The sequence below is a fragment of the Nyctereutes procyonoides genome, unplaced genomic scaffold, assembly GCF_905146905.1.
Source record: "Nyctereutes procyonoides isolate TBG_1078 unplaced genomic scaffold, NYPRO_anot_genome, whole genome shotgun sequence".
Taxonomy (NCBI): domain Eukaryota; kingdom Metazoa; phylum Chordata; class Mammalia; order Carnivora; family Canidae; genus Nyctereutes; species Nyctereutes procyonoides.
In genome coordinates, this window is record NW_026575160.1 from 33942836 (window position 1) to 33960415 (window position 17580).

The 17580-nt window shown below is 64.0% G+C and overlaps 4 protein-coding genes across 7 annotated transcripts in view; all 4 read right to left on the reverse strand.

Moving 5' to 3' along the window:
* Nucleotides 1-1003: 1003 nt before the first annotated feature.
* On the reverse strand, nucleotides 1004-4012 carry FEZF1 (FEZ family zinc finger 1). Its single transcript, XM_055314633.1, has 4 exons — nucleotides 3221-4012; nucleotides 2115-2249; nucleotides 1732-1864; nucleotides 1004-1362 (listed from the first exon to the last, which is right to left on the reverse strand). The coding sequence occupies exons 1-4, from the start codon at nucleotides 4010-4012 to the stop codon at nucleotides 1004-1006; spliced, it is 1419 nt and encodes a 472-aa protein (XP_055170608.1).
* Nucleotides 4013-7167: 3155 nt separating this feature from the next.
* LOC129502826 (basic proline-rich protein-like) lies at nucleotides 7168-14255 on the reverse strand. The gene is made up of 7 exons (XM_055314634.1): nucleotides 14150-14255; nucleotides 13533-13972; nucleotides 12667-13440; nucleotides 9838-9984; nucleotides 8287-8967; nucleotides 7525-7761; nucleotides 7168-7413 (listed from the first exon to the last, which is right to left on the reverse strand). The coding sequence occupies exons 1-7, from the start codon at nucleotides 14253-14255 to the stop codon at nucleotides 7168-7170; spliced, it is 2631 nt and encodes an 876-aa protein (XP_055170609.1).
* A 9-nt stretch (nucleotides 14256-14264) lies between these two features.
* The window catches only part of CADPS2 (calcium dependent secretion activator 2), a 447623-nt gene continuing 444307 nt past the window's right edge, over nucleotides 14265-17580 (reverse strand). For all 3 annotated transcript variants that reach the window (XM_055314464.1, XM_055314463.1, XM_055314462.1), the window contains one exon: nucleotides 14265-14448. In XM_055314464.1, coding sequence (XP_055170439.1) covers nucleotides 14278-14448 — 171 coding nt within the window. In that variant the 3' untranslated portion in view covers nucleotides 14265-14277. The remainder of the gene's footprint in view (nucleotides 14449-17580) is intronic.
* On the reverse strand, nucleotides 14594-15610 carry LOC129502706 (basic salivary proline-rich protein 4-like). Of its 2 annotated transcripts, none has more exons than XM_055314467.1 (2): nucleotides 14752-15610; nucleotides 14594-14670 (listed from the first exon to the last, which is right to left on the reverse strand). In XM_055314467.1, the coding sequence occupies exons 1-2, from the start codon at nucleotides 15608-15610 to the stop codon at nucleotides 14594-14596; spliced, it is 936 nt and encodes a 311-aa protein (XP_055170442.1). The 2 variants fall into 2 exon arrangements, with proteins under 2 accessions (XP_055170442.1, XP_055170441.1); XM_055314466.1 differs by having other exon boundaries at nucleotides 14594-14706.

Below are 17580 nucleotides of genomic sequence, written 5' to 3' on the forward strand. Positions count from 1 at the left end.
GGGCACAGGGCCTCGGGCAGCACCGAGCCGAGGGGAGCACGAGGTCGAGGGGAGCACTGGGCCACAGCGACTCACCCCTAGACAGTGGCCGCGGCGCAGCACCTGCTGCACCGGAGACCAGCCACGGCTCCACAGCTCCTGTCTCTGCACTTTGGCAAAGTCATAGCGGCTTAAAGAGACTATCAGTTGTTCTCCGCGAATCTTTCAGGTGGGACAGGAGGCGGTATTGACCGAGGGTGGAACTTGTAAGGACTACGGAGGGATGGGGGAGCCAGACCCCGATCTAGCCGAATACGAAGATCCCCGAAGCTTGTTGATTAAATAAGCGTGTTCCAAGTATTTATTTCCAAGTCAATGAATCAATTTTCACGTGCAAGAATCAAAACCAAAATTCAAATTCATCCATATCGAACCCCCTTTCCCTAGTGTGTACGTGTGTGTATGCACTCACGAACGCGGAACGTGCCTTTGCAGGCACACACACCTATGCGTGTATATATAACATACACACCGTGTCTCGTTACCTCAGGGAAAGAGGAAATGATCATAAACGATCGGCAGGCATCTGGAGACGGCGGGTAACACAATGGAAATATATACAACAATAAAATTAAAATGGTGCAGCATTCCCGGGTAGGATAATACAGATCTCAATAAATACAGTAGAATTTTGTTTTTAAAAAACAAAACAAAACAAACAGCATCTCTCCACCAGAGATGAAGTCTTTCCAAATCAAAAAAGAAAAATCAGAAACAAAACCCCGAATTTTCTCATGATTGTGAGTGCCTCTATAGGATATAATACACAAAACCATGTAGCAGGTGCATGCAAGAGGGGAAAGGCCGGGAAATGCAGAGGCTTCCCGTCTGGGCTGGGCGCTACCCCGTGGGGCCCAACACGCCCTGGGGCCTGCAGACGCAGGTGGGGTCTGCAGGACCGGCTCTATCCCGATGCCTCCGTAGTGGGGACCCCAAAGGGGCTGGGAAGGGACTTTGGCCTTGATCACTGATGGGCCGGGTGGAGGCCGGGCTGCAGGGGCCCAGGGGGCGGCAGCGGCGGCAGCGGCGGCGGCAGGGTCGCGGGCGGCATCTGCTGCAGAGGGGGCGACGGGTTGGCGCCGGGCTCCCCGGCTGAGGCGCGGGCCAGCCCCAGGCTGCTGTCGTGCAGCTTGCGGACGTGCTTCTTGAGGTCAAAGTTCCTGCAGAAGCCCTTGCCACACGTGGGGCAGGTGAAGGGCTTCTTGTCGTTGTGAGTGTGCATGTGGAAGGTGAGGTTGTAAACCTGGTGGAAGGCCTTGTTGCAGATATTGCACTTGAACTGCTTCTCCCCGCTGTGGGTCAGCTTGTGGTTTTTGTAATTCCCTGCAACACAGAGGACAGGGCGGACGTGGGAGAAGAGCTGGAGAAGAGAGGAGCCGAGGGCGGGACGGCAGGGAGGAGCTGCTGCGGGCGCCGCCGGGTGCCGCGCCGGGCTGGCCGCTGGCCGCAGCCCAGGCCGCTCCCCGCGCTCTAACACAGGTTCTTAACCCAGCTTTCCAAAGGGAGAGCCGGCGCGAGGGGGTCCCCCTCCGGGTCTCCACCGCGCCTCTCTGACCCTACTCAGGGCAACCGGGCAGGAGCCTGCACGGCGACACGCGCGCCAGTAACTAGCTGCACCTCAGAAAACCGTTTTCTAAAATATCTGGAAAAGACTAGAACTTTCGTGGAAGCAGGGCCTCCTGGGTTCTATACCTTTTTGATGAAATCCTTTGCCACAGAATTCACACACAAACGGTTTGTAGCCTGCGTGTATTCGGGTATGTGTGTTTAAAGTGGAACTTCTGTTAAATGCTTTGCCGCACTGGTTACATTTGTGAGGTTTTTCCTAAGAGGGAGGGAAGAAAAGCGGGGCGGGTATAAGGTATTTTGTTATTAAGTGGGATCCTGCAAACTCACAGTCATGCGGTCTCTCATGCGTTTAAGCAGAACAAAGGCAAAACCCCGGCGTCTCCCCCATGCAGCTAGCACATTCTAGACCTCAGCCGAACGAAGAGTGAGAGTTTGAGAGTCTGGCCGCTGTCTTTCTACAAACCGTTTGGAAGGAAGCGGGGTGAAGCTGAGACAGACGAACACACCTGGGTGTGAATGATCTTGTGCCTGCACAGGGTGCTGGCCTGCCGGAAGCCCTTTCCACACACTTTGCAAACGAAGGGTCTGGCTCCTGTGTGCACGGGCATGTGACGGGTTAAGTTATAGTGTGCGTTAAAGACCTTAAAGTTAAAGACAAGGAGAACAGTCAGCCCGACAAGCACTTTGAAACCAAACCGGGCGCGGGGTGCAGGGGGGGCACGTCAGGAAGTGACCTTGTGCAAATGTATATAAACAATAAGAAAATAAAATGAAATTTGAAAGGAGGGACGGAGGGAAGGCAGGAAGGAGGGAAGGAAGGAAGGAAGGAAGGAAGGAAGGAAGGAAGGAAGGAAGGAAAGGAAGGAAGGAAGGAAAAGGAAGGAAAGAGAGAAGAGAGGAAGGGAAGAGAGGAGGGAAAGAAGGAAAGAGGCAGGGAAGGAGGGAAAAGGAAGGAGGGAAGGGAAGAAGGAAGGAGAGAAAAGGAAGGAAGGAGAGAGAAGGGAGGAAAGAGGGAAGAGAAAGGAAGGAGTGAAGAAAGGAGGGAAGGAAGGGAAGAGGGGAGAAAGGAGGGAAGGAGGGTAGGGAAGACGGAAGGAAGGAGGGGAAAGGAAGGAAGGAGAGAAGGGAGGAAGCGAAGAGAAGAGGGAAAGAAGGAAAGAGGCAGGGAAGGAGGGAAAGGAAGAAGGAAGGAAGGAAGGAGGGAAAAGGAAGGAGAGAAGGGAAGAGGGGAAGGAAGGGAAGAGGGGAGAAAGGAGGGTAGGGAAGAAGGAAGGAAGGAGGGAAAAGGAAGGAGGGAAGGGAAGAAGGAAGGAGAGAAAAGGAAGGAAGGAGAGAGAAGGGAGGAAAGAGGGAAGAGAGGAAGGAAGGAGTGAAGAAAGGAGGGAAGGAAGGGAAGAGGGGAGAAAGGAGGGAAGGAGGGTAGGGAGGAAGGAAGGAAGGAAGGAAGGAGGGGAAAGGAAGGGAGGAGAGAAGGGAGGAAGGAGGGATGGAAGGAAGGAAGGAAGGAAAGGAAGGGAGGAAAGGGGGGGGGAAGGCACGAGAAGGCAGGCGGGAGGGAAGAGAGGAGCCAAGGGGGGAAGGCGGGAGGGACGGGGCCTCCCGTGCTACTTGCCTTGCCGCACACTTCGCACGTGAAAACTTTGGGCTTGGCGTGGGGGGAGCCGCGGCCGAAGTCGGCGGCCTTGAAGGCGAGCTTCTCCGACAGCAGCTGCGCGCTCTCCTTCACGTAGTGCTGCAGCTGGGCCTGCGACAAGTCCTTGAAGGCCACCGCCGCGGGGCCGCCCAGCTTGTTCCTCTCGGCCAGGTAGGTCTTGGGCGCGGCGTGCAGCGGGGAGCCGAGGAAGTAGGAGGCCACCGGGTGGATGTTGAGGCCGGCGGCCGGCGGGCACGGGCCGTCGCCGCGGTTCAGGTAGCACAGCGCGCCCATGGCGTGGAAGGACGAGTGGTTGACCACGCGCGGCCGCACCAGCCTGTAGGGCGGCAGCGGCAGCGCGTCGCGGGCCAGGTCGCCCTTGAGGCTCAGCGCGCAGTGCAGCAGGTCGCCGCAGCGGAGCGCGGGGGGCGCGGCGGGCGCGGCGGGCGCGGGGGGCGCGGGGGGCGCGGCGGGCGCGGCGGGGGCCTCGGGGCCGGCCTTGCGCGGCTCGGGGCCGCCGGGCGCGCCCTTGGGGCCCGCGTCGTAGGCCGCGGGCACGAAGGGGATCATGCAGGGCACGGGCGGGCCGAGCTGCAGCGGCGGCTTGGCGTCCGGCTTGGGCGCCGCGGCGGGCAGCAGGGGCGGCGCGGGCAGGGCCCGGGGCTCGGGCGTGCGCGCCATGATGCGCTCGATGGAGAAGGCCAGCGGCTTGGCGGCGCCCGCGGGGCCCGTGCGCATCCCCGCGGCCGCGTCGGGCCGGCTGCCGTCCATGGCGGGGCCGGGCGGGCGGGGGCCGCGCTGCGCCTCGGCGGGCGTCACGGAGCCGCACCCGCCGCACCCGCCGCGCCTGCCGCCCGCCGCCGCCGCCCGGGCCCCGGCCCCGGCCCCGCGGGCTCCCGCCGGCCCATCGCGGGGCGCCCTGCGCTCGGAGCCCGACGGCAGCCGCCGCTCCGCGCCGACCGGGCTGCGCTGCAGAGGCGGCCGGGACCGCGCCGACCGCCGGCTCCCGAGCGCGCGACGAGCACTAGCGCGTCGCAGGTTCGCCCCGACAGTCGCCGCCAAAACTTTTTTTCTTCCTCCGCGGCCGCCGAGCACTTTCCATTGGCGGGCGAGCTTCCTCCGCCCCCAAGAGGCGGGGGCGCCCCGGCGCGCGGCACGCCCCGCCCCCCCCCGCCCCGCCCCCTGCCCCGCCCCCCCCCCGCCCCCCGCGCCCCGCCGCCCCCCGCCCCCCGCCCCGCGCCCGTCCCTCCGTCCCTTTAACTCTCCATCCGCCTCACCCGGCTTTAAAGGCCACAAGCAAACCCGAGATCAGTTTTCTCCCTCAGCTCCCGGTGACGTCGGCCGCCATCACCGCGTCCCCGCGGAAGGAGGGCGCGGAGCCCGGCGCGGGCGGCCACGGACGCAGGCGCGGCCCCTCCACGGCCGTCGAGGGACGCGCGGGAGGTAACGGGCCCCGCACGCGCTCCGCCGCGCCCTGCTCCCCGGCCCCGGCCCCCCCCCCCCCGCCCCGACGCCCCGCCGGGAGCCCGCGCGCACGTGCCGCCTGCGGGCCCGCGAGGCCGGGGGACCGGGCGCCCAGGGCCGCCAGCTCCGGGCCGCATCCTTGGGCGGGGGACGCGGCGGGGGACGCGGCCGGGGAGGCCCGGGATGGGGGCGCCAGGCAGGGCCGCAGCGGGAGGCTGGACCCGGACCCGGAGGTCAGCCTCGGAGTCGCCGCGCCCCTGCTGGGCCCGGGCTCCCGGGGGCTGGGGGGCTCCCGGGGGCGGGGGGCGGGGGGTGCCCGGGCCGGGCCGGGAGTCCCCGTGGAAGTCAGGGCCGCGGGAGGGCTGCGCGGGGCGGGCCCCGGGGGCCTTGGGGTGGCCTGGGGGGGCCGGCCTGGGGGAGGGGGCTGGGGGGGCCTGGAGGACCTCAGGTGGGCTCGTGGCGCCTCGGGGTGGCCTGGGGTGGGTTGGGGTGGCCTAGGGGGGGACCCTGGCCGGCGGGTGTCGGCCGCGGGTGGTGACCCAGGGCGCCCCCACGCGGGACGTTTCCCTTCCTTCTGCTGTCGGGGCCCCAGGTCCGCCCCCACCCCCAGTCTCTCCTGCTCAGACAAAGAGCGTGGACGCTGGGGGGGGGGCGGCGCCCCGCGGCAGATGGGTCCCCTAAGACTGTAATTGCGGCCTTCGGGGCAGGTCGGATTTCCCGCCCAGGGCAGGAGCCCCGCCGTGGTTTCAGGTTCGCACCCCCCCCCCCCCCCAGCGGAGGCCTCCTTGGTGGACCTGGCCAAGGGCCACGGTGCTCCGCGCCGGCAATAGCTCCGCTGCGTGCCCTTCACTGGCCTTCTCCGGCTTTGCCTTTTTGACAAGTGTTTGAAAGTACGTGTCATTTGAGTAACACAAATATGGCAAAGTAGCAATTAGGCCCCTCTTCTAAAACGTCAGACCTGAGCCTGCTAATCCTAAAGACTGAAGAGGCGCTTTCTTATAAATCAAGGTCTCGATATTCCAACATTTGTTGATGAGTATTTTCTGTTCGAACCCTAACCTCACACTATTAATTGAAGATAAAAGTCTGTATTAAGTAAGGGTTACCCCCAAACAAGTCGCGAAATATATTTAGGAAGGGCTTCCATCGTATTGTCAAATCTGTCCAGTACTTTGTGTTTTTTCCCCCAAACACGTTTGAAAGGTAGCAACCACCACAAAAGCCCACCAAGGGAAGCAGAGTATATCTGGCAAATCTGGAAGCTTCTGACACTGCTCAGCACCTTAAAGTCGTTTATTAAGAGAATGCAGACGGGCCTTGCTCATTTTGTTAATGGCAAACTAGAAACTCCGTTATGGCTTCTCTGGATTCTCTTGCAGAATCCTATAATCCCCTCTTTTTGGACGCCCCGAGGAAAGCGCAGCAGCCCTCGATGTGAAGAGACGGGCTCGCCCGCCGCTGAGCGAGCACCTCCTGAGAAAATAGGAGGAAGTTCGACTCCTCTGAAATTATTCAAAGTCCTCATTTCTTTGCCTACAGAACCTATTTTTTTTTTTCTATTTCGGTGCTTCTTAAACCGCGTTCTTGATTGCTCCAGAACCTGCATGGTTTTCACAGGCTTTTTATTTCCGTCCCCATCGCCAGCAGATGCAGGGTTTGGGTCAAGACTGCTGCCCTCTGAAATAAAAGGCAGTAGGATGGAGCCATCGGCTACCAAGTAATCCACAATCTTTCATCTCTTTTTCCTTAATAAGCCAGAAAATGCTGAAGTTTTATTTTATTTATTATTATTATTTTTTAATCCTGAAATTTTAAAGAATAAAAAGGTGGATGGCAAAATATTATAACTTAAGTGAACTTCTGCCAAGCGCATTCATTTATCTCTGGTTGTTTTTAGGATCTTCGGGCCTCTCCAACATCGCGACCCTTGCCTCTTCATCAGAAAATAGCAGTGCAAGTTCGTTCCCTTTGCTTCCTGGTAGCCGCAGGGGCTGCATGGGAGGAGAAGGTGGTGGTTCTGAGCGGGGGTCCCCCCCTCCCCAGGTGCTCTGCGCCCACACTTCCTCCTGTTTAATAAATAGCGACCTACCTTCCTCCTACAGGAGGAAAAAACATTCCTAAATTCTTGTACAGTTTTGCTCAGTCTTTATGTCTGGTCTTTTGTTATTTCTGGTGGCATGTGAGGGAGGCGGGGTTGGAGTGGGCCCCCACCGGCGGGTCTGCAGGGCCCAGGAAGGAGCCTCTCGAGCCCCTCGGGTTAGGCAGTGAAGACACAGGCGAACCCAGCACCTCAGTACTCCCTGGGGCGACAGTTCTGAGGCTGCTAGCGGGCTTTCAGTTCGGAGCAAACTTTTTGCTAATTTTGCAGACCCAGTGGGGCGGCGTCCCGGGCTAGGTGTGTGTGGGGGGGTCGCTCTGCGCCTTGAGCCCCCCTTTCCTGGGGGGAGGTTCCTTGTTTGCCTTTAGCCCTCCGTGGTCACCACTATTTCTTTCTTATCAGGGCTCCGCGGCAGCCGAGTGAGGCTACGGTTCTCAGAACAGTATTTTCGTGTTAGATCGGCGCCAGAGCGTGGCTGGGGAGCCCCAGGGCAGCTGTCCGGTGCAGGCCGCGCCTCTGCTTCCCACCGCCCTGACGCTGGCCTGTGAGCTGCGCCCCCTGCACCTGCACCTGCACCCCCTGCACCTGCACCTCCTGCAGCCTGCACTGCCTGCAGCCGGCACCCCCTGCAGCCGGCACCCCCTGCACCCCGAGCGCCCTGCAGCCTGCGCCCCCTGCACCCCCTGCAGCCTGCGCCCCCTGCAGCCTGCGCCCCCTGCACCTGCACCCGGACCTGGTGGCGGAGGAGCTGCGCCTCCAGCGACCCCATGTCTCCGGCTCGCTCAGGAGCCGCCTGAAGTGAAGCCGCCGAAGCCGAGCGGCCCGCTGAGGCCGAGGGGCAGGCGGGGAGGCCACCGCGCCCCGCGCCCGCGCCCTCCCACGTCTCCGCCGCCGTCCCCAGGTGATGTTTGAGCCCTTTCGCGGTCAGAATAAAAACTACGTTCAACCCGGCGCAGTTCTTTCCTTGACACACCCGAGAAGGTTAGAGCGGGTCTGGCGTTCCGTCCGCCCGTCCGTCCGTCCGTCCTCACCTCCCGGGAAACTGGACGAGAAGCGCCGCCGCGTGGGGCGGAGGGTGAGGCCGGAGAGACGCGGCCGCGGGGGAGGTGCTGGGGGCGGGCGCGGGGGTGCACCTGCCGCCCCCGAGCCTCCCCCCCAGCCCCCCCCCCCCGCAGGCGGCGGCCCGAGCCCGAGGGCAGCAAGCGCACCTGTCGGCCGGGGCGACCCGGGTCTGCGACGCTGGCCCCGCGGGGCGGGTGAGTCGGCGAGGGCCCCGGGGCGGGGCGGGGCGGGGGCGCCACTGCGGCCGGTCCCTGCACCCCCAGGCCCCCCGCCCCGCGGCGCTGCGCCCCTCCCTCGCTCCCGGGCCGGCCGGGTCGCCGGGGCTGCGGCGGGCGGGCTTAGAGACCCCGCGCAGGTGGCGGGGCCGGGGGGGGGGGGGGGGGGGAGGGGGCGGCGGGAGCGGCGGGCGCTGCGCGGCGACCTCGGCCCCGAGCGGCTCCCCGGGCTGTGGCGGGACCGTCCCCGTCCCCGTCCCGGTCCCCGTCCCCGGACCCCGGCGGCGCAGTCCTCCCCGCGGCCCCGAGCGCAGCGCATCCCGGGCCCCGGCCGACCGCTCCTCCGGGGGTGGGGGACCGTCCCGGAGCCCAGCCCGAGGGACCTCCCTGGGGTCGCCCGTGGGTCCTCCACGGAATCCCGCGGCGTGCGGGGCGCTGGGTGACCAGCTCGGCCCCGTGTGAACCAATCCGGAGTCCCCGACGCCCCGGCCCCAGCGCAGTGACCTGCCCGCCTCTCGCTGCCCGCGGGCCCGCCCCCCGCGCCCCCCCCCCAGGCCTCCGGGCCCAGGAGGCTTCTGCAAGAGGGTGGAGGAGGGGAGCGGGGCGCAGCAGGGCTGGGGGGCCGGGGACACCTGCGGACCTGGGGGAGGGCGGAGCCGCGACCACCTGGGGACTTGGAGGGGGCTGGGGCCCGCGACCACCTGGGGACCTGGGGGAGCCCGGAGTCCACGGCCACCTGGAGACTTGGGAACCTGGGGGGCCCGGGCCGTGGCGGGACAGGAGCGGGTGCGGGGAAGGGGGCGAGGCCGTGCATCCGTGCAAGACTGCGTGGGGTCGGTCCCCGCGGGGGTCCCCTCCACCGCCTCACCCTGCGGGCACAGCTTCCCCTGAATGTACAAGCTCCGGGGCGGATGGACACCCCAAGCGCAGGGCCCTGTTCGCGCCCTGGGTCCGGACGTCCCGGTGCGGGCGCAGCGGCGGGGTCCAGACAACACCTGCACCTTCACGCGCTGTTGGGGGGCGGGGGCCCTCGGCGGCCTGGCCTGGCTCTCAGGGGTCCAGCAGCCTGTGCTGCCTCGAGGCCGCGGTCCCCCCGCCCCGCGCCCCCCGCGCCCCGAGCAGCAGAACGTGGCCCTGGGACACCCCAGCGCGGCCCCGCGGCCCGGCTCCCACCTGCGGGCTCGGCGGCCGCCCTCCCCTCCCCTCCCCTCCCCTCTCCCCTCCCCTCCCCTCCAGGACCTCGGTCTCGTCCCTTCCTCCTGTTCGGCCTCCTCCGACCGCCCGCGGGCCTGGCTCCGACGTGGGGCGGCCGCGGGGACTGGAAGTGGGAACCGGGAAGGCCGGCTCCCCCTCCGCCGCCTGCTGCTCTTACCGTTATTCCCGCTTTCTCTGCAAAAACACTGGCCACTTTCTAGAACTTGCGACCCATCCCATCAGCAGTGTGCAGTCGTGCTTGAATTTCTAGGGCTTTTAATTAGACTGAAGAGGGGAAAGCCTCCCCTTTTGCAAGTGCGCAGTGAGGTCGACCCCACTTGCCCCCCGATTTCTGCCCCATAAAAGGTGAATTGTAATCCCCTTTGCTCCTCCAGGTCCCTTCCTGTCCTTTAAAGCTGGATTCTTCAATTGTCCGTTGAAGTGGAGAACCACCTTCCCCCGTTGGAAGGAAGCTCCCCGTGAGCACTTTTGTCACCCGCCTGCCCAGACACTTGGCAGCTGCAATAAGTGACCGGTTTCCTGCCCCGCGTGGGCCTCCTCACCCAGGGTGCCCGGGGCTGGGGAAGGCCACACAGCTTGCCTGCCGCCCGCCGCCTCCTGAACCAGAAAGGCCGGTGGCAGCTCCCTTTGCCTTGAATTGTTTTTCTGTGAAATGGGACTAAATCAAAGCGCACTTCATTCTCGGGAGGCTTGAGAGTTTGAAAAGAGACGTTAAAATAAACCACTTTACATATGAAAAGCTATCCCACATCTTGTTAAGAAGTTAGGCTACAAACTTTTCCACAATATTTTCCAGACAACTGTATTTAAAAGACAACCCTTCTGCTCAGTGATTCAGCGTCTGGCTAAGTACGCCGACGTGTTAAAATACACACGGAATCGCGTTTGCTAAATTATTTTTCACAACCGTGAGGCTTGTCCTTATCCTTGGGGGCCTGCTCTCCCACATTCAGTCTTGAGGTCTCCAGGGGACACTTTCTTCCGTAGAATGACGAATTAACCTTTCACAAAAGCTTTTCAAAAATCCCAGTTTGATGAAGGCAGATTTCGCCTCTTTAGAAGCAGTTACGCGTCTCTAAAATTAATCATTCTGCTGATAGACTGTCCTAATTACAGGAAGGCACACACCTAGCAGTCCCACAATGTAACAGCAAAGCCGGGCAGTTTCCATGAGTGACAGCGAATGAGGTTGTGCAACACGGCGACTTGGAAGCGTGTTTTATAAAATTATTACCGGGCTGTGGCCGTGGGGAGGACCCCACAAAGCTCTCTCCGGCCAGAGTCCGCCTTTCCATGTTTCCCTTCCCACTTTTTGCAACACGGCCCTGTTGGGTTCTGACCTTCCACTGTGTGACCCTTTCACCAACATCTTCCAAAGTTACAATCAGTTCTGCTTCCTGGGCATTTTAGGGAAATGCCCTAAGCAACAAATTTCAGCATTTACGCGATTTTTTTCTTTCTTTCTTTCCTGCCAATCACACCCAAGAGAGGTGTTACTTGTTGGGTGTCAGCAAGGAGGTAGTGTTAAAAGGCAAAGTAGAATTGATTTAGAGGAGACAAGGAAGCAATTGGACGCACCGCTTGTGATTTTTGCAAAGGCGCACGCGGCGCGCGAGCCCCAGGGGCCAGCGGGGGCGGGGCCCAGGGCAGGGGCGGCCCGCGGGGGCTCCAGGGCTCCGCGCTCCAAGTAGCCCCGCGACCTCCGGGACCGGGACGCGAGCCGCTGGCGCTTCTCCGGGGGTGGGGGTGGGGGTGGGGGTGGAAACCACTCGGGTCCCCCCGGGGTCCTTTAGTGGCTGAGTTTTAAAGTCACCCGCAAAGAGGCACGGAGTCGCCTCCACTCGGAATGCGCGGGTGACGGGGGTGAGCTGCCGGGCCCTGCGCGGGCGCCTGCGCGGGGCGGCGGGAGCCTCGGCGCTCCCCTCCCCTCCCCCCTCCTCCCCTCCCCTGCCCTCCCCTCCCCCTCCCGGGGTGCCCAGCCCCTGGCACCCTGCTCGGGGCTCCCCGCCTCTTCCCGCTGGGGTCGCGCCCCCTCCCCGCCCCCCCCCCCAGGCCCGGGGTGCGGGGCCTCGACTTCCCCGCCCGCCCCGGTGAGCGCCCGACGTGCGGCCCGCGGACGCGCGCGACCCCTGGGTGTTCCTCCGGGTCGGGGTCCCCTGCCCTCGGGGGCGCACCCCGCTGCCCCCCCCGTGCGCCGCCCCAGGCCGCACCCCGCCCCCGTGACCCCCGGACCCGGTCAGCGCCCGCCCGCCCGTCTGTCCGTCCGTCTGTCCGTCCCGCTGCCCCGCCGAGGCCTGCACCGGCTCCTCCCCGCCCCGCCCCGCCCCGCCGCGAGCCCGGCCCGGCCATCCGGAGCACAGCTCGAGGAGGAGACGGGGGGAGGGGGACCTGGGTGCTCGCGGGGGTGGGGGTGGGGGCACGGCAGGGCTCGGGGGCGGCCCGAGGGACCCCCCACCCCGCGCACCTCCCAGGAGCTCACGGAGCGGTTTTGGCGGGGTGGGGGGTGGGATGGGGGATGGGGTGCTGGTGGGGGGGTTGGATGGGGGATGGGGTGCTGGTGGGGGGGTTGGATGGGGGATGGGGCAGGGGGTGGCGGGATGTGGGATGGTGCGGATGGGGGGGAGCCCCGAGACACTTGGCTCCTGCGTTCGCTGCGGAAGGAGCAGCAGATCTGCGGAGCGAGGCCGAGGAGCAAGAACTGGGGCAACTGAGTGGAAAACTGGGCGAACAGCAGGACGCGCCTGGCGGGAGGGGTTCGGCGCGGCCGGTTCCCCCGTTTCCGGGAAGGGACTTTGTTATTTTTCTCCTTGTGTTTGGAGAAACTTCCAGGTGTGATAAGGGCCCTGCTGCGCGGGTGTGAGGCCCTAGACCGCCCGGGAATGCCTTGGGGGGGGGGGCAGAACCGGTTAGGAGGGGGCCTCCCGGGTTAGGAGGGGGAGTTACTTCTGCTGAGTTAAAAATGATTCTCGTTAAAAAAAAAAAAAAAAAAAACTTGTAAGATTTGTTAGGCTTTCAGTGAAATCCCCTTAAATGAGATAATGCTTAAGAAATAACGCTCGGCCTCCTTTAATAGACAGAAGCTTGGGCGTTCACCCCGACGCTCACACACGCCAGTGAACAATTATGAAGTCATTTCAAGCAATTTGCAGTCATGTTGAAGAGAACTTCTGGGCAAAAACCCAAAAATGACTTTTCATTCTTTTCAGTTTTCTTTTTCAAAGATTTTATTTATTCATGTGTCTGAGAGAGAGAGAGAGAGAGGCAGAGGCAGAAGCAGGCTCCACGCAGGGAGCCCCACGCAGGGAGCCCCACGCAGGGAGCCCCACGCAGGGAGCCCCGGGCGGGACTCGATCCCGGGACCAGGACCACACCCCGGGCTGAAGGCGGCGCCGAGCCCCCCCTTCCCCGGCCCCGTCGTTTGTTTCTTCGTGCGTCGCTCTCCGTGCACCTTCACGCGGCTCAGGGCGTGGCCCGCGGCCTCGTCTGGACCTGGGAGCATCGCAGTCCCCACGTCTGGCCCTGTCCTCCGCCTGGAAGCCACTGGAGCTTGGACTCGGGGACGGGGCTTCTGGAAGCGCCTGGGTACAGCAGGGAAGGCGCAGAGAGCCGTCGGGTGTGGGGGAGGCCGGCGGTGAGGGCGCTGGGCCCCAGCTGCTCCGGGCCGCCCGGCTTAGCCAGCGTTTCCTTGGGTGCGTGTGGGACTCAGCGCTCAGAGCGGCGCAGCGAGGCCGCGTAGGCCCAGAGGAGCGCCCCACACCTGGGCGCGGGACGGGGGCACTCTGGGGGCCCACAGGCTCGGCGCGGTGCCGCAGCGAGGGGGGCGAGGGCGGAGGACTGGGCCCTGCCCCGGCCGCGGTCACAGGGCCCGTGCCTGGCGGGGAGGGGCGCCGCCGTCCCCTGCCGTTCGCCTTGTGTCGCTCGGGGCGTCTGACCCCCAGGACCCGGATTTGAGCGCAGAGCGTGGATTTCCTTGGATTCCCGCGGGCCTGTGGCCAGCGGCCGCCGTTTCTAACACTCGGGAGCGTGAACCCGGGGCCACGGCGCTCCAGGCTTCCAGGGCGCGGCCTCCCCGCGGTCTGCGGCCCCCCGCGGCGCTGCCTCGGCTTCCCGCACCGCAGAGCCCTGGGGGCGACGGGCCCGGGCGTCTTAGGCGGAAAACGCAGGAATCAAAATTCATGGTGACGTGGTGACGCGCGATACTGGAGGGTCATGGTGAGGGGACGTGCGACTCTGTTGCCCTTCGGAACCGTGGCGGCAGCGCGGGGGCCCTGGCGTCAGCCGCCGCTCCCGCCGCTGTGGGTGCGCGCAGGGCACGTGGGCGCTCGGCCCTGCTGTCGGGGGAACGGCCGCGGCACGCGGGCGCCTGGCAGGCGCGAAGCAGCGTGGGGCCTGCCGGTCCGCGGCCGGGCGGGCGGCTCTGGAGCCCCCAGGCGCGTCCTGCGGGCCGTGGCCACGCGCTCCGGGCGCCGCGGGCCCCGCCTCCGCTGGGCCTGGCCTCCCCGCACCCCCAGTGGCGCCGCCCGGCCGAGGCGAGGCTGACGAGGCGCCGTGGGCGTGCGGCCGTGCGTGGGGTCACGCCAGGGCAGGACCGGGCGCCGGCGGCCCCACGGCGGCGGCCCCACGGCGGCGGCCCGGCCCACACGCCCGGCGAGGCCCACAGGGCGCTGCCGCGAGGCGCTCACAGAAGCAAGAGGCAAGTGCTGGAAGGAAACCCACGGTCCTGCTGCAGGCGCGGCCGCGGCCCCGGGCGGGTGGGCTGCACGGAGGAGGCCGAGCCAGCCTCTGGGTGTGGGGGGGCGCGGCTGGGCGGGCGCCGGGCCTGGGCAGGGGCAGGGGCCGGGGCAGGGGCAGGGCCTCCTCCTCCTCCGTCGCCGCCGCCTCCATCCTCGGCCTCTTCCTCGGCCTCCGTCCTCCATCCGCCTCCGCCTCCTCCTCCTCGGCCTCCTCCATCCGCCTCCATCCTCCCCGCCGCCGCCCCGCGCTCAGCCCTCCTCCTCGTCACTGTCTTTCATGGTGATGCCCTGGAGGCCGCCTCCGTCCGACACCGAGGCCGCGGCCTCCTCCACCGTGAGGCGCCGGTGCAGCGTCTCGTAGGCCTTGCCGTGCAGCGTGCCCTCCAGCACGCCCTGCAGCCGGAAGTCCCGGTAGCTTTTCTGCGGGACAGAGAGAAGCCGCTTAGGCCTCGGCGGCCTCTCCCGCCGCCCACCACCCCACCCCCACCCCACCCGCTGCCCAGGCCCGCGCCCCCCGCCTCACGCGGCAGCCGCCCAGCGCGGGGCCCCTCGGGCCTCCAGGCCCTCAGCGCGGGGGCGGCAGCGGGAGCCGGCGGCCCTGAGGCGCACCTGAGGCGGCACCTGACGTGACACCCGAGGTACCTGAGGCGGCACCTGAGGCAGCACCTGAGGAGGCACCTGAGGCGGCACCTGAGGAGGCACCTGACGTGACACCCGAGGCACCTGAGGCGCACCTGAGGAGGCATCTGAGGCAGCACCTGAGGAGGCACCTGAGGTGACACCTGAGGTACCTGAGGCGCACCTGAGGCGGCACCTGAGGCAGCACCTGAGGAGGCACCTGAGGCAGCACCTGAGGAGGCACCCGAGGAGGCCCCTCGGCCTCCTCACCATGTCTGTGGCCAAGCACGACTGCCCCTCGCTCCGCACTCTGAGGTGAAGGCAGCCCGCGGGGCAGGCCCCGGGCGGTCCCTGACGCTGCCCACCTCCCCGCACCCGTTTGCTGTCCTGCGTTCGCTCCAGAGCGGGGGCGCTGGGGCGTCGGGGCCGGGCCCTGGGCCGCGTTTCCGTCCAGGTGACGTCTAGTGGGCACGCGCTCCGCGGGCGGCTCTACGCTCAGCAGGTGAGAAAAGCCAAAGAAGAAGGCGGGCTGCTCCTCCTGGCCCAACGGGACGACTCGGGACGGCTCGCGGCTGAAAATCAGCCCCGGCCAGGCCTGCTGTCCCGACAGGACCAGGAGGAGCCCCCGCTCTCCTCGCAGCCCAAGCGAAGGCGCTTCCTCCGGGCGGCCGGACGCCTGAGAACGGCCCCTGGCGGGCTGGCGGGCTCGGGAGGGTGGACGAGGGCGAAACCGGGAAGGCTGAGGGAGCTCGGCCATTTTCACCTTTGCCCCCCCCCCTCCTAATCTGCCTCGGCCCGGGGCACCCCGCATTTCAGAGGGGACACCCCGAAGCATGGATGGGCGGTGAACACTCTTCTTGCCATGTGGGGGATCCCCTGTTATAGATCCGACTCGTCTCCGAATCTGCCCCGGATCCGTGGCCGGTACCGTGGAGTCTGGGCCGGCAGTGTCTGAACAGCACATAAGAACCTGATTCGGAGAGTGTCCCCTTTTTCCTCAAATGATCAAGGCTCCTACTGCCTCGCACGTTGAGATTCCGAGCCACCTGCACCCCACCGGCTCCCCGCGCCCTGGCACCTCCTGCACCGCAACCCGGGGGCATCTGCACCCAAACCCACAGGAGAGGCTGAGCCGTGCTCCGCGCCGTCTGGTAGCTGACGCACGTGGTCTTTGGCCGCGGATTTGCGTGCGAGCCTCTACCTGTTTCTAGTTCGATTAAAAACACCTCAAGCACACAAAATACGCCCGCAGACGGCGCGCCGGCCCGGAGTCAGCGCTGCCCCGCAGCCCCCCGCCGGCGCGGCCTCCGCCCTCACGAGGACCGGCCTCCCCTGCGCTCCAAGCCGCCGGGAGGTCGCTCAGGACGCCCGAGCTGTGGGTGCGCAGCCCCGAAGCCCTCTCTGCCCCGGGAGCTAGGACTCCCCTTCCTCGTTCTACCTGCAGGCAACACGCAGAGGAGGGGCGGGACGGGCATCCCTGCCCGCTGGGCCTCCCCTCTAGGATTCCCACGGGCGCCACCGCCCGACATCCTCTGTGGCTGCCCACGGAGGTCTGCTCAGCTCCTAAGGCGGGGCCTGCCTCAGGGTGCCGCTCACTTGTCTCCTTTGTCTTAGCAAGAGAGGCCGCGGGTTCATGTGACCTGCTTTTACACGTCCTGGGCCGCTGGGAGGATGCAAACCCATCAGGCGCTTTGATCTTCTGAGGATTCTATTTTTCTCCCTTCCACAATACATCATTCTGATGTTAAAACTTTGCAAATAATTTCCTAGTCCCAAACTATGAAACTCTCAGTGGAGTTTGTTTTTTCTTAGTGAGCAACGTGAAATGAACCCACTGGTACCTAACTGTCTTCGTGGGGCAAAGGCCGCCATCCCATACACCCCGGCGGGATCTGGGGCCCCGGTGGGCTCGGGGGACGACGATGCGTGCAGGCAGTGAGGGCCACGTTGCCAGAGGAGAGCAGCCAGGCTCCTGGGCAGCAGGCGCTGCTCCGCGGTGACCTCCGACTCGCCCTAGGTGGTGGCGATGGAAGGAAGGCCCACTCACCGACCTTCACAACTGTGTGCACGTGCCATTAATAGCTTCTTAAGTTCACTGAAAAGTGAACGTTGTAAAATACCACTATTCTGAAGTTCTGAAGAATTATGAATCTACGTATGAAATTGGCTAAAGTCTGTTTATATTCAGAGTAGGAAAAGAAACAATTAAACATTAAATTATTAATTCTTTCTGATTTCCACTGTAAAAATAATGACTTTTAATTATTAAATAAAAGCTCTACAATTTGATTAACTGTATGAGCCAAAGCAAGCATTGGCTGAGTGTGGGGACCTGCCTGCGAGAAACAAAGCATGGGGAGTCAAACCTACTCATGACATTTGTTTTCATATTTTAACCAGTCTGGACTACTAGTGGCCCATAACGAAGACTGTGTTAAAATAAGATCAAGTGACTGCCTTCGAGTACAACGGAAATGTCACTGTATAATTCATGACATTATCATTTTACTCTGCTGAAGTATTCACTGTGCTTGATCTATAATTGCAATGACGTGAATATGAGAAGGGGAGTAACTCTGAAAGGAACAAATGGTGGGCTAATAAACGATGGAGACTTTATTCTAAAAACAGAGAGCTTAACAACTATCAGCGAATACCGACCAGCTGAAGAGGTCCTCTCTGGCACCTTGAAGGCAAGATATGAACCTGAAAATACGGCTGATCGTAAGGGCAGGCAGCCAATCCCAGTGCACGCACTGCACCCATAACATACACGGGAATTTAGAGGGTACGCAGACAATCGGATTGTCTTTTATGAAAAACAAAATGCATTTGGAAGCTCTCCGAGTCCCATTTATAGAAACAAGGAAGAGACATTGCAGAAACGAAGGGAAACACGAATGTATCTCAGTGTGCTTTCGGTTTCTTTGTAAA